The 15,264-nt window shown below is 34.9% G+C and overlaps 3 protein-coding genes across 14 annotated transcripts; all 3 read right to left on the bottom strand.

The window, feature by feature from the left end:
- Window positions 1-275: 275 nt before the first annotated feature.
- LOC110664879 (3-dehydroquinate synthase, chloroplastic) lies at window positions 276-3,192 on the bottom strand. The gene is made up of 8 exons (XM_021824752.2): window positions 2,737-3,192; window positions 2,516-2,666; window positions 2,254-2,421; window positions 1,935-2,161; window positions 1,476-1,599; window positions 912-974; window positions 673-816; window positions 276-587 (listed from the first exon to the last, which is right to left on the bottom strand). Exons 1-8 carry the CDS (start codon window positions 3,060-3,062, stop codon window positions 456-458), a joined length of 1,335 nt encoding a protein of 444 aa, XP_021680444.2. The 5' UTR covers window positions 3,063-3,192; the 3' UTR covers window positions 276-455.
- Window positions 3,193-3,626: 434 nt separating this feature from the next.
- On the bottom strand, window positions 3,627-5,838 carry LOC110664880 (probable methyltransferase TCM_000168). The gene is made up of 4 exons (XM_021824753.2): window positions 5,586-5,838; window positions 4,727-5,131; window positions 4,170-4,442; window positions 3,627-4,073 (listed from the first exon to the last, which is right to left on the bottom strand). Exons 1-4 carry the CDS (start codon window positions 5,673-5,675, stop codon window positions 3,723-3,725), a joined length of 1,119 nt encoding a protein of 372 aa, XP_021680445.2. The 5' UTR covers window positions 5,676-5,838; the 3' UTR covers window positions 3,627-3,722.
- Window positions 5,839-8,058: 2,220 nt separating this feature from the next.
- LOC110664881 (putative disease resistance RPP13-like protein 1) lies at window positions 8,059-14,605 on the bottom strand. 12 transcript variants are annotated; one of them, XM_058138534.1, is made up of 6 exons: window positions 10,140-14,605; window positions 9,834-10,046; window positions 9,617-9,737; window positions 9,015-9,124; window positions 8,714-8,936; window positions 8,059-8,430 (listed from the first exon to the last, which is right to left on the bottom strand). In XM_058138534.1, the coding sequence occupies exons 1-2, from the start codon at window positions 14,464-14,466 to the stop codon at window positions 10,027-10,029; spliced, it is 4,347 nt and encodes a 1,448-aa protein (XP_057994517.1). In that variant the 5' UTR covers window positions 14,467-14,605; the 3' UTR covers window positions 8,059-8,430; window positions 8,714-8,936; window positions 9,015-9,124; window positions 9,617-9,737; window positions 9,834-10,026. The 12 variants fall into 12 exon arrangements, with proteins under 12 accessions (XP_057994517.1, XP_057994515.1, XP_057994514.1 ...); XM_058138532.1 differs by having other exon boundaries at window positions 8,837-8,924; window positions 9,015-9,128; XM_058138531.1 differs by having other exon boundaries at window positions 8,714-8,924; window positions 9,015-9,128.
- Between the last annotated feature and the right edge of the window lie 659 nt (window positions 14,606-15,264).

Below are 15,264 nucleotides of genomic sequence, written 5' to 3' on the forward strand. Positions count from 1 at the left end.
AATTTCCTTGAATTGTTAGGGATTACGTTGCTTCTGTCTGTCGTGGGAGAGAAATGGGCAAACTGATGAACCAAATCAAAAAATTTCAATTTTATTCTATTCAATTTTACATATGCTTCAATTTGATTTGGTCTTAATTTTTCTTGAATTTTAATTTTCGGTTTTGTCAGTTTGGTTCAATTCCAAACCAAACCGATTGCACACCCATATCCTTGGATGATTTCTAGGGCAATAAGAGGCCACATGAATATCCCCATGGCCCCATGGACAGCCGATTTAATGAAAAGAAGAGAATTTTGACTGTGATATAATTCCTGAATTACAAACTCGATAACCATCTTTTGCCAGCTAAAGTGTCCAAAGTAAAGAATATTGGTAAGACCATCAAAATATAAAGTCACACAACAAAGACAACAATTGCATAGAGCTAGGAACAAAAATATCCAGAACAGGAATCATGACTTGCAAAATGCACGGAGCGTATCATCGAGGGCCTTCCTATCATAATCACCAGTGAATACACAAGTACCAAGAGGACCTTTCAGCAGGATAAGCCTTAGCAGCCCATCAGCTACCTTCTTATCAACCTGCCATAAGAGAAGAATACAGACACCTCAATGATGAGAGAAAACAAGTTGAGCTTTAAAGACCAGCAGCATTTATCTCTCTTACCGCCATGACAGACTTGAACATTTCCACAGTCATAGTTTCTGGTGGGGCGGTGGGTAACTTAGCCTGTTGTAGAATGTTGTGTACTCGTTTCACGATAGAATCATCAATCCAACCAAGGCGGTACGACATATCAACAGCCATGACCTTCACATCATCACACAAACAAGATCAACACATGGAGGATGGTATACAGTAAAAGGATTAACAAAAGATATTTGTATTTGTAGCAAATATGATACCGTGCCAGCAGCAACAGCTTCTCCATGAAGCCACTGCCCATATCCAAAGCCAGTTTCTATTGCCTAAAAACACATGCCACACATTAAATTAATAATCATTGAATTATTTCGAGATGATGAATGAATTAATTTGGTAACACAAGACCCCCATACACGGCATGCACACAAACAAAATTTAAGCTCAAGAAAAAGGAGGATAATAAAAAGCAGAGGAGAGGGAGAGAACGGGGGTTGTATTTATGAATTCAAAAGAGAGTGAGTGAGTGAGTGAGAGAGAGACAGAATAACTTTATTAGCTAGGTTTGTGCCCTAATTGGCAACAAAATTCAAAAAACACTGCCAAGCTATTGTCTAATATTGTACTTCCTCTATTCCTTGCTGTTTAGATGATAATAAAGGAGTAACAACCTAAGCTATTTGATGCATCCCATAATACTGACAGATATTACCCAGGAAAACGGTTCTTCATCCTTCTCTCTCTACATATGTGCCCATGCGCACGCACACACATATACACACACAAAATAACAACAACAATACCAACTCCACAAGTACACAACTTACATGGCCAAATGTGTGACCTAAGTTCAATGTTGCCCTCAATCCGCTTTCCTTCTCATCCAAGGATACAACCTCGGCCTTATTTTCACATGAACGCTTTATAGCATAAGCCATTGCACTTGGATCCCTGAAATGTACCAACAGAAAAATTAAGAAAAGGCACCATTCATGAGTCGAGTCACATTAAAACAAGATTTTTATGTTAATTTTCTTTAAGATGGTTTCAAAATTTTATTAAAGAGGAAATCATTACATTAGAAAAGGGTGTATATATATATATATATATATTCCTCTAGGCAGAAATAAGAATCAACAATATGAATTCCATTTCAAGTTGTTCCTTTGGTTTCATATCTAACAAGATTGTTTGATCTTATATAACTGTTGAATTAGAAAGCACAGTATGCCAATTTGCTTGGTTTGAAAAAACTAATGAAGTTTCTTTTGATGAATATCTAATACCTTCCCATCAATTTTGGCATATTCTTTTCCTGCCACTCAAAAAAACTGGCATCTCGTATAAGCCCATACTTTATGACCTCTGCAAGGCCTGATGCCAGTTCCCTATCTGGCAGTGTGTTTAGTGTGTCAGTGTCTATGAGTACACACTGAGGCTGATAAAATGCTCCAATAAGGTTCTTCCCAAGGGTGTGATTTATCCCAGTCTTTCCTCCAACAGAAGAATCCACCTGGAAGGAAAACAGTTTACAAGAAGAAAGAACACGAGAGACTTATCAAAACACACAAATTTAAAACAATGGGTTTTGTGTAGCAAACGGACCTGTGCCATAACAGTGGTAGGAATCTGAATGAAATTAACACCACGAAGAAAAGCAGCAGCGGCAAATCCACACATGTCACCAATAACACCTCCTCCAAGTGCAACAAATGTACACCGTCTATCCAATCTTGATTCAATGGCTTTGTCAAAGACTTTCATAAGAGTTTCCTATCACCATGAGCCATACAATATCAATTGTATAATTTTTGCACAAGAAAAGGCCAAAAGGAAAGAGCTGAAATTAAATTTTCATGAGACCTACCATATTCTTGTACTTCTCACCATCAGGCAAAATCACACTATCCACTGAAACATTTGGGTTCCCTCTTGTTAATGCATCAACCACTTTATCCAAGTATAATGGTCCTACTGTGTTGTTAGTTACCACAAGTACTCTCTTTCCATGGACATGGCTGATCAAATAGAAATGAACAGAACAATTAAAACAATGACGGAAAAAAAAAACAGCCTTACAATCAATACCTTTGGAGTAGTTCGGGTTGACCAAGAAGTCCTGATCCGATGTAGATCGGGTAGCTCCGGTTGCCCAAATCGACTTCAACAACGGTAGGCGCTATAGAACTTGCTTCACCAACAGACTGATCCATAACCTGAGCAGAACTGGCAGATATCCTCGGCGACCTAATTCCGCCGAAACTCAGCACCGGGATCCCTACCGTTTTCGAACGCAAAGATATAGCGTTAGGGTTTTTAAAACGCAGATAGTAGTCGGACAAAGCTTTAGGCTTGGAGATGGAAGAATTGGTGGCGGAGAGAGAGCGAGAGAATGCGTTTGCGGTGGAAGCCATGGGGTTGGCTTCCGATTGCAACTGGGGTCTTCTGGTGTGCGTGGTCTGTAAATTGTGGTTTGGTAAGCATTTTGAGACCGCTTTTTGTTGGGGAAGCAGAAAGACAGGAAAGGGAGGTGTGGGTTAGGTGAAGCTAAGGCTGTTGGCGATGACGTTTACTTGATCCAACCAATAGGTCCGGTTCAACCCAATTATGAATTGTGGGCAGTCCGGTTCAATCAAGTTATTTATCTATTACTTAAAATATGAAATTTCCACCATATTAAATGGAGTAAATTTGTTTTTTTTTAAACTATAAGAATGAAAATTTATGTGTGGTGTGTGTGTGTATATATATATAATCTAAAAGAGTTTTTATAATTAAGTACTTGACCACGATTTTTCAGTGGACTTGCCACTTGCCTTGGGTTGAAAGAGGCATCCTGGCTAGAGAATGGGTTTGAAGGTTTGATACTAACCGAAATTTTTGCCGATTAATTTTCTAAACTAAAACATGGAGTCACCAAAAATTCAACTTGTAGAGAAGTTCTGGCTGCTAAGTAAACATCTAGGCAACACTTCAACTTCTGGTTCAAATATTGTTTTAATTAATTCCCCTTTATGCTTGTTTTAAACTTTTTCAAATAAACCATAAGATTTTACATGGAGAAGCTGCAATAATCAAATTGCTTTTCGGATTACTGAAACAACAACACTGACATGCTCTACTTCCTTTGTATCATTTGCCATTATTTCAGTGAACCTTTCAAATAAACAATCCACAATTTCTTCCCCGAAATGATTTCGAATCATCGACTCATTCACTGCTCTGATGGCCTTTCCCATGTTTCTTGCTGTTGTTGCCCTGTCACACTTCACTCCTCCATTACACCCATCCCAAGGAAGTATAATGGTTGCAAGGCGATCAAGAGCAAAGGATCCTTCTTTTTCTATCTCAGCTTTGATATCTTCTGTATACGGTTCATAGTATGGTGTATTATATGTGTCCAATTTTTCTTCTTCAATAATTCCCTGAAATAGGCTAACATTGCAGCCTTAATCAACTTGATCTATGTAACTTTGCCTGGAAAATAAGGAAAGGGAGAGGGGCAACAATTAAACACATACCTTTGAAACTAAATCTTGGAATGCCTGTCCTAAATAATCCCACAGTAAACAGCTTTCATCAGGTGAGGGGTCTGCAAGTCTTCTTCCCCTGAACATCAATACCATACGTCCTCCTGGAACTACTTCTATTGATCGTGCCTCGAGAAATGAAGAGAAATCCCTCTGAAATTGTGCCTTATATGCGTTTATCACATCAGGAGGACTTGTCTTTGAAATGAATATCGTTCCTTTATTTATTAGCGGATTCATTTTGTCACTCAATTCTGGAGGCACCTTAAAGAATCATCAGGGATAAAAACAGAATCAGCAGACCTTACCAGATGATATTTTCCGCAGTTAGTATAATGAGTGGGCACATTAATTCTCACTTCTCATAGAATTCAGTTTGAATATGAAGAAATCAAATCCGATTATTTGCAGACAACTTACTTTTCAGCTACTGATATCAATTGATACCATGTCTCTAATTTGAGGTTTTGCAATTTATGAGAAATTTAGCAAATATGGTTGACAAAGTAACAAAAAAACTAAGAGAAATTTAATGGTTAGAAGCAAACCTGTGAAAGCCAATGAAGACTAGAAGCAGAGTGCACAAAATGCAGGGTACCTGGAGGAAAAAGCCTCCCATAAAAAGAACCCGGAGTCCCAGAAACATAACAAGGTCCAAAATCTTGCCCATTCTCTGCCCTCATTTTCTCATGGAAAACTGGCAAGGACTTGAAAACAGTGTTGAAATCATTTCCTGGGAGATCATTCAAAAACACACAAAATTCCGGCGGGGATCTACCTAGTTGAGAGAACCTTTTGTGGATGATGCTTGTGATCTGAGAAATGGCAAACAAACTGTTTGGCCCTGAAGAACATCCGAGGTCTGCTATAGTAACACACTCAGTGAAGTCGGCATCACAGAAATCTAGCACTGCTTGATCTAGTAGCGGCACTGTCTTGGATAGATATGCACTCTACCAAAAACGAAAATTTACATAACAATCAAGAAAATTTCCACTTAGTTCTAAAAAAAAAAAAGGGATGAAAAACAAAAAGAAAAGTATAATAGAATTTCATTTCACATCCCTGAAACAAAACCAGGTTAAACCATTTGAAATTCTTATTGTTGGAGATATTAAAATCTATCAGCAGTCTCGACACACTTACAACCCAGAATTCAAACTGCAGACTACTATCATGCCTCCTTTACTATATAAGTTTGTGCACCAAGAAATTTGTTCCAAACGACAGACTTAGTTTATTGTTATATGTGGGACTGGGGATTGCAGATCCTAGTCCTACAGGCTTTTAATCCTAGAAGCGAAAAGAGCTGCATGCTTTGGAATTGGAGCACAAAGTGGCTTCCAAATGAGGGATATTCTTGAGGGTTCCTGGCTAGCTAGGGGCATACATTAGAACTGAACTGACCTGTGATTTCGAGTTATTGGCGTAGCTCTCCTCTCCTACTCCTCCTTTCATACTGAGAATTCGCTGCATTTCCTTGCCCCCTTCCTCCATATCTGTGTCAATTATGGTTTTTGTTAGAATTATGCACTAGACAGTTGATAATCAGATAATGATTAAACCCGATAAAAACGATAGATTTGTCCTATCTAAAGTGGATAGCTGTTAAACAATTTTCTCTTTTTTTATAAGAACAATTTTCTCTTGTCCTTATTCGATTCGGTCATCACGAGAACAGGCCTTTGGCATCTCTTGTTTTCTCAATGTACAATAATAATAATAACATTTTCTTTTATATAACAAGCCAACAGGCTACTCTTTTTAGCCCATATATATATATATATATATATATATATATATATATATATATATATATATATAAAAGTTACTTAACCCATCTTCTCTTTTATTAATTATGTCATGTTAGTTTTTCTGTTGTATTAAAGTTATTTAATAGATTATGACTCTTGTTAATACTAATATAAATTATAAAAAACTCTTGAATTATATCTCATCTAAATATTTTTATTTTATTAAGTGAAATTTTTGTTCATTTAAGTAATGAATGAACTACATGTTTGAGAATCAATTTTATAGACAACATAAAAAAAAAAAAAAGCTTTTGCATAAAATAAATATTTTTATTGTCATTATAAATATAAGTTTAGCTTTATCTATTATTTTCTAAATATAATTTCTTTTTGAAAAGAGGTTAAATTCAAACATATAATTAAAATCAAAAAGTAAAAAATATAGTGCTATTGTTTTTGTTATAGTTCTCATATATATACTAAAAATAGTGATATCTCTATATAATTTTAATTGCTTGACATTTTTATCATAATTATATATATATATATGTGCGCGTATATATATATATATATATATATATATATATATATATATATATATATATATATATATATATATATATGTTTCGTTGTTATTTAGAATTTAGTAATTAATTTTTTTATTGAATAAAGTATGTGAAATTAAAGCACTCAAGATATCCATTCATAGGTATATATATATATATATATATATATATATATATATATATATATATATATATGTTTCGTTGTTATTTAGAATTTAGTAATTAATTTTTTTATTGAATAAAGTATGTGAAATTAAAGCACTCAAGATATCCATTCATAGGTTACCTTTTCTCACGACACTATATTTTTTTTTAATTTGAATTATATATATATATATATATATATATATATAATATACTGTTTTATTTTTAATTTATTTAAAGAGTAAATTATAATTTATTTTTTAGAGTTGATAAAACTTATAATTATTATTTATATTTTCAAAATTAAATAATATGATTTTTAAAATTTGAAAAAAAACTATAACTTAGTCATCACTGTTAGAATTTTATTAAGTTACCATGAATTTTAGTAAAAATATCAAAATGTCCCTATCTTTATTTTTAATAAGAAAATAATTTAGTTCTTAAAATTTTATTTTCTTAATAATTTTGTTCCTAAAGTTTTCTTTTATTAATAATTTAGTCCTATATTTTTAAAATGTGGGTCCTATTAAATTATAAAATTTAAAATTTAAATTATTAAAATATGGATTAATTACTTTAAGGTCCTTAAAAATTTTAATTAATTACAAAATAATCTATGTATTTTATAAATTTTTTCTTAAATATTTTAACTATTTATAAATAAACCTTTATAATTTTATAAAATTTTATTTATGTTCTTTTCATATTCTATTGTTATATATAACAAAAGAAAAAAAAATATAAATATAGACCCAAATTATTATTAAAATAAAATTTTAAGGACTAAATTTTTTATTGAAAATAAAGTTAAAAATATTTTGATATTTTTACTAAATTTAATAAGAAATTAATTATAATTATAACAGTAGGGATCAACATGTAAGTTTATTAAAATGTCAAGAATTAAATTATTTGATTTTAAAAGTGCAGGGACTAATTTGTAGGTTTAACCAAATCTCAAGAACTAAGTTGTCAATAAAATAAAATCTCAGAGATTAAACTGAAAATAGAGTAAAAAATATTTTAGTCATTTTCGCTAGAATTAACTGTAATTTAATTGAAATTCTAACAATAGAGACTAATTTATAAGTTTTGTCAAATTTTAAGAATTAAATTGCTTATTTTAAAAATATAAAGACTAAGTTATAGTTTTTATGAAAATTCCAGTGTTAAATTGTAATTTATCCTTATTTAAAATATCAAAAGATTTAAAAAATTATAATATTTATTTATATTTTATTAAAAGATTTGTGATGCCTGCAATAGTGTATATATATACACATAAGAATGGTTTATTTTGCTCATGCACAACAATTATTGGTTAGAACCATGATCGAGTCAGGCCCCCGGGCCATGACAATGTGAGTGGACCAATGTATGCATCAACTCCTCAATTATGCATAGAATTCCATGTTATCGCCAAAATCTTGGTCAGGGTTCTTCTTATAAAAAAAAAAAAAAAATCTTGGTCAGGGGATGTGACAACACAACAAACTCATGTACATATAATACGGGGGTACATTGTGTTGTTGCCACCATCTTTTTACTATTGCTAGTACATCTCTTCTTGATCATGAATCAATATATGGACTGCCCTGCTATTTGAATGACTTAAGCTCTAATGAGTGGCATGAACCAATTGTATATGATAAACCTATTCATATCTGAGCTAGGAGCTGCTTAATGGAGTTAAGGAAGATTGTTAGAATGTCTTGAAAAGTTGATGACTTGGGGAAATTCTCTCATATTGCTTCTATTAACATAATAGTCACTGCAAGAGTCCTCCTGAAAGACAAGAAAATAAGTTAAATTAAAATCATTCCACCAAATGTATAGATTATTGAATGGGTAAAAGGACAAGTTGATTCAGAAGTATTCAAAGAAGATAAAATGATAGCTTTGAACTCAGCAAAGTTCAATATTAGTTTAGAAAGTTAGAAAGGTAAATGTTTCTCATCATAGCAAATATTTTCTTGTCAACAAATTTCAAAGAAAGAAAATATGCAGGCACTGCAATAGATAATTGACAAGTTTGAGATTCAAGCAAAGAAAATATGGGACCATTAACTGCATCTTCTGAAATTTCACATGCGGTGTGATGACAAGGAGCTAAGATGGGGTTCCTTTCATCCTGTTATAAAATCTTCCATATGGATGAAATCTTCAGTTCTTGGACAATCAATCAATGTACCTTTGAAAGTCTTAATCATCAACAAGAAGGTGAAAGAGTTTTGCCACACCATTCTGCTGCAAGCGCTAGATGGCATCTCAACCTCCCCCTTAAATTGATACTGACAGAAAATATTAAGGACATGTAATCATAACCTTGCAGCTTGCCTAAAATAAAATGAACTATATTACGCTTTTACCTGCAATTCTACTTCAGTAAACCAACGTGATACATTTCTCACTGGCTCAACACACATGTGGTGATAATTCTAATCTAGGTTCATTCATCAGCCAAGCCACCACTTATGGACTACCTAAAAAGAAAAATATTAAACAAATAATTAGGTTTTAGTACACACATTTGGAATTCAGGATCATTTCAGATCTTATTGTGATAACAATAATGTTCAAAAAAGTTAAAATCGCATCTACATCAGACGATATTGCAATTGTATCAGAAAGGACATTGCATCTCATGTCTTGTCTATTGGTTATTGAGTGTTCTACCCGTACGCTAGTTATTTACAACATAACCAAGATTTTGAGCTTTATATTAAGTTTATGAACCCATCTATGACAAGGAAGGAAGGGTGGTTCTCACCATCTCCCTCAATGAATGCTAGTGTGTATACTTCATTTTCATAAAAGTTACTATGATGATATGAATTATTCTCCATAGAATGCAGACCAGAGCGCTAAGGTGAACAAAAGGATTTGCATTGTCTAACAGTCTGAACTGAAAGAAATAAAAAGTAAAGCAACGCAGATAAAAAAAACCGAGAAATTAACCATTCTCACTTACCAATTGGAAGAAGTGTGGATTTCCAGTGATTATGCATGCCAATGTCAATAGACATCCAGAAAAATCATTGTCCCGTTTAGTTTTCCGTTTAAAGGTCACCTGGCCAGAAAAATCAAATTGTCTGAGAGAAACAACAGACCATTCATCACAAGCCAGTGATACAAGTAGGATCTAAAATGATTAAGCAAAAAATGAAAACTATTCAAAACGAACAAACCTTCCTTCCCTTGTTGCTTGTATAAAAAACAAGTATTCAAAGACAAAGTCAATCAGCAAAACAAAATTTGAAACTCTGCTTTGGGACTGGATTGGCTTGTCAGTTGCAATGCATCATATTTTAGAGGCGGTTCAATGAAAAGTTAGTTCTACAATTGTGCCAGGCATTCTTGCGTCCCTTTATTCTTTAGAGCTCAGGATCGGGCTTCATCCTCTACATGTATAGCATAACAAACACATTATATGAAACTTCATTAATCCATAAACAGTAGATAATTGCTTTGAGTTTATTTTCAAATTGATTTACCTGGCTCGAAGGCAGATCTCCAATCTATCTGAACGCGTGGAATGTGGGCTATCTTGGTCCACTCTTGCCCTTTATCCTTTTGACACCTCTGTTTTAGCAAAGGACAATCAAAGATATACAACTGCAAAAGTGAGAGAGGCAGACCCTTCTTAGGAAAGAACGCTAGCTTGGGGCAATTCCGAACACACAGAACTTGAAGTGTGGCAAGGTTTTGAAACCCATTGGTGGAGAGGTATTTCAGATTTGGTAAGTCTTTAATGGCCAAATCAACCAGAGAGGAAGGCAGCAACATTCCTGTCTCATCATTTGGGAATGACACCACATCCGGACAACCGCCTTCGATACAGAGTGATCTAAGAGAAGTGAGTCTGTGTAAACCCCATGCAAAAAGTGACTTTGATAATTTGAGATTGCAAACCCAAAGTGAATTTAGTTTGATAGGCAAGCCTTCTTCTGGAAGGGATTCAATGCATGGACAATCATGAATAACTAGTTCTTGAAGAGTTGTGAGGTTGTGCACACTATCAGGAAGGGACTGAAGTTTCTCACAGCCTTCGACCCGAAAATTTTTCAAATACGTGGTGGGCAACCCTCCCCATGGGAAGAAAACAAGAGCTGGTAAGTTGATTATACTAATCTCATGGAGATTGATGAGCTTGTGCAAGCCATCAGGTAAAGATACAAGATCATTGCAATTACTGATCTCAATATATTCAAGAAATGTGGTGTTGTCGAACCTCTCAGCTATTGACTCCAACTTTGAACAAAAGGAAATCTTGAGGAACTTAAGACTGGCTGGTAAGTTGCCTCCTGATGATAAGGATATGATCTCTGAACAATAACCAATATCCAAGTGTTGAAGGGAATCAGGTAACTCCCCTAAGGAAGTAAGAGATGGACAGTAGTCCACTGATAAAAACTCAAGAATAAATGTGTTTTTGCTACAGCCAACATTCATCTCATCCTTTGGTCTCTTTGAAGAGGAAAGAGAAGAACAATATCCCGCACCCAGCAAATTCTGCAAACTCTTGCAAGATATGATCTGCAGTCTTTTTAGGGTTGGAGGTAGTTGGCCTCTTCCAAGGGAGACCAAAGAATCACAGCTTTCAATTTCCAAGTGTTCAAGAAACTTGCTGTCAATCACCGCATCTGGTAAAGAAGTTATAGCATTGCAGTTACTAATCCCAATCACTCTCAACATGGAAGGAAAACCAGCTTTTGGAAAAGAAACAATTCTTGGGCTGTCCTCAATTATAAGCTCCCTAAGGGACACAAGGTTATGAAGCCATTGAGGGAAATTCTCACAATCAGTTAATGTCAAAATCTCAAGTTGACTATCAGCTGGCCCTTGTTGCACTAATTGCTCTTCTTCCTCTGCTGCATTAGAATTGACTTGAAGCGATGAAGGAAATATATCTCCACTAACCTTCAGTTCTTTGACCCTCTTTAACCCTTGCGTGAACCATTCTGTTACAGATGTTAACGTAGAGATTTCAGAAAGAACCATGGACTTTAGTGAGCCGAAGTCTACTACATATCTACAATCCACTTCTTTGCATCTTTCAATTTCCAACTCAGAGGCCTTTGAAAGGCTTGGAAGTGAAACCACCAATTGTAGACATCCACGAATCACAAGCTTCTTTAATGAAGAAAGACATCTAGGTAATTCTCCCAATAACTTGGGACAGTATTCAATGGAAAGCTCGCGCAAGGAAGGGAATTCAACACCACATGGATCCCACTCTTCCCATTCGTGCATATTCCAAAAGCAGAGAGTCTCAAGAACTGGAAAAGGAGTTGAGAAACCCTCCCCATAAAACTCCCGATCAACCCTTTTTATACCAGACATTCCAATAATAACCAAGTCCTTGAGAGAAGGCAACGTCCCAAGTCGTGGCAAGGATATGCATTTTTTACAGTTTTCTAACCTTAGGAGCACTAGATTATGAAAGGAAGGGTCTCCTATCCATGATGGAAATCTTGTACCCCAATAGCTGCTTATAGAGAGCCTTTTTAAATTTGCTTGAGGTTGCAGCCCATCAAGTACATCTCTTTCTAGTATTTCATCTCGTGCATCATCATTTTTATACCCCCATTTTAGGAACAAAGCATCTAAATTCTTATCTGTTAACTTGGACTCCCTTGCATCCTGAGCATTAGTCACATTCTCCAAGTCTAAAATGCGGAGCGCCCCTTGAAGAAAGTTCAAGTTCATCAAGGCTGTTATGCCAGCTCCATTATCTTTGCTCACAGAAAAATCAAACAGCGTCCGAAGACTTTTCAGCTCTTTTACTCCAGATGGCATCCCTTCTGCTAATTTTACTCCTACAATATCAAGATGTAATAGATTGATAAGATTTTCCATTCGTGAAGGCAATTTCCTGAGAAGAGAACATTCTTTCAACATAAGAGTCTGTAGATTGTAGAGTGAAGTTGTTGACTCAGGTAAACTTCTGATTTTGGTATTTGAAAGGTCGAGATACCTCAATAATTTCAAATCACCAATTGAATCTGGTAGCTCAGTTATGTTGTAGCCACTGAAAGATAGCACCCTTAAACTTCTTAATTCCGATAACAACTCAGAAGGAACATTATTTGCCACAAAGCTTTCTAGGCCCCTTCTTAGTGATAGAGGTAAGAAGGTTCGCAAACTTTTAATCCTGTAAAAGGATTCAAATCTTTTAATGCCATCACAGTAGCCCCGAATATAAGAACAGTGGCGAGCTCTCTCTATTTTGTATTGTTCAGCAACTATTGGCTCATCCTCCAATCTAAAACATGTTCCTTCAGCAACTTTCTGTGCTAAATCGCTCACGAGGTTATGCATTACAAATCGGGATTCATTGGTATCTGATGCTTGGAAAATTGATCTTGATAATAGATCCCGAAAATACTCACTGCCAAAATCTTCCATGTGCTTTTTATCATCCTGCTGCTGAATTAAACCCTCTGCCATCCATAAGAGGACTAGTTCTTTCTCCTCAAATTCATAGTCCTTAGGAATTATCGCGCAATAAGCAAAACACCTCTTTAAATGTGAAGGGAGATGATGATAACTTAATCTTAGCACAGGAAGAATGTCACTGTTTTCACCTTGCAAAGTCCATATTTTACTGTTTAATACATCTTCCCACTCATCTTCTCTTTGCTTTGAGCGTAAAAGGCCACCTAGTGTCCTTGCAGCTAAAGGCAAGCCCCCACACCTATATTTGACTATTTTCCTACCAATAATTTCCAAATTTGGATGTACACTGGTACTTCGATTTTCAAATGCATGCCTAGAAAACACGAGCCAACAATCATCATCAGAAATTCGTCTCAAATTGTGACATTCAACCGTTCCCATCATTTGTGCTGTAGCTATACTTCGTGTTGTCACGACTATTTTACTTCCCCATGCTCCATCCATAAATGGGGAACGTAGATTGTTCCAATTCACATAATTCTCGTTCCAGACATCGTCTAAAATGATTAGAAACTTTTTGCCCGATAATTCTTTGTGCAGTTTGAGTTGAACCTCATTAAACTCATTTAGGTCACAGGGCTGTGAAGTAATTGACTCGAGAATTCCCTTCGTTATTCTCATAATGTCGAATTCATCGGACACGCATACCCAAGCTTTGGGATGAAAATTCTGCAATGTTTTGTCATTATATACAAGCCGCGCGAGTGTTGTTTTACCAACCCCACCCATTCCAACAATGGGTATCACCCCGATTTTTGCATTGCTAGTTTCATCCCTTAAAAGCAACTCAAGCATCTTATTTTTGTCTTCATCTCTACCGTACACTTGGGGTTCATCTTGCAAACACGTACTGGGCGGTCGTTGCCATACCCTGCTAGATGTCACTCCAACAACGTTCTCTCTCAAACCCAGTTTGTTTCTCCTCATTTCAACGTCTTCTAATCTAGTAGTGATCTCCTTTATCTTGGAGGTCACCTTGGAATTAAACATGGCATATCTTGGATTGAAGCAAGTACATGTACAAGAAGTAGAAAAGAACTTTGGAAGCTTACATGTGTTGGCTTCAGTATCTCCCACCAACCTGCGTCTCAAAGATTCAGTGGCAAACTCATCCAAGACATCCTCCACATCATAAGCCAAGTCTTTCAGGTCGCTCAGCCAGATTCTTAGTGACTGGTTCGTCATCTGCTTGTCCTCTGCGTCATCAAGCACAGCTCGGATTTCTTGTAGCATTTTCTCCCACTTCTTAATCTCAGAATGGACAGGCTTTTGACGTGCAAAATTCAGTAAATCTGGGGAGGCCAACTTCTGAAATAACACTTGCATGAAAGCAGATAAAGCAGCCTCTCCAATGCCAGACATGATTTTCCTTGAAAAAAAATTAAAAAAAGCAAGAGTAATTGTTGGAGGGAAGGAGAAGGTCTGGTGTTGGGATATATTTGGGAGCTCAAAATGTCAATGCGAAAGAATTTCCGACCACATTCCTAAACGCGACCAAGACTTCAATACCACTCATTGATCACCCGCCTAATTACTTTTTATTTTATTTTATAAGATGGTACCGCTGATTGACGCCCATTTATGCATAAATTAATTTTTTAATTTGGCGATGATCAAACTAACTATATATATATATATATATATATCACAGCAATCAATTAAAATATCATGCTGGCTGATTCATCAATAAATAATTATATAATTATTATAATCATAATATATTATTATTTGATAATAAGATAATGACAGATTAAAACACAAATGTTTGTTTATATAATGGCCATTGATTTTTATTATCAATATAAAAATATTGAAAATTTACATATTTATAATATGTTGAGAATATTTAGTTTATAATTTTTATTGAAAAAATTACTTTTAAATTTATGAGATGTATTCAATTTAAAACTTATCACAAATTTAATTATCTTAATTCTTAAGCATGCTTAAAATTTTATTCCGAGTCCGAAATTGAATCGTGATATATTTTTTTTTATAAAATTTCTCTTATTTTATTAAAATTAAAAAAAAAATGTTATCTAGTGTGGGAGAGGGAAAGTAAAGGGAACAAATGAGGTGGGAAGAGAAAGTCAAGGGATATAGATTTTTTTTGTCATTTTAGGAAAAAGAATGGCGAAGAAATGAATCAAGAAATTTTCA

The sequence above is a fragment of the Hevea brasiliensis genome, chromosome 16 (genome assembly GCF_030052815.1).
Source record: "Hevea brasiliensis isolate MT/VB/25A 57/8 chromosome 16, ASM3005281v1, whole genome shotgun sequence".
In the NCBI taxonomy this organism is placed as follows: domain Eukaryota; kingdom Viridiplantae; phylum Streptophyta; class Magnoliopsida; order Malpighiales; family Euphorbiaceae; genus Hevea; species Hevea brasiliensis.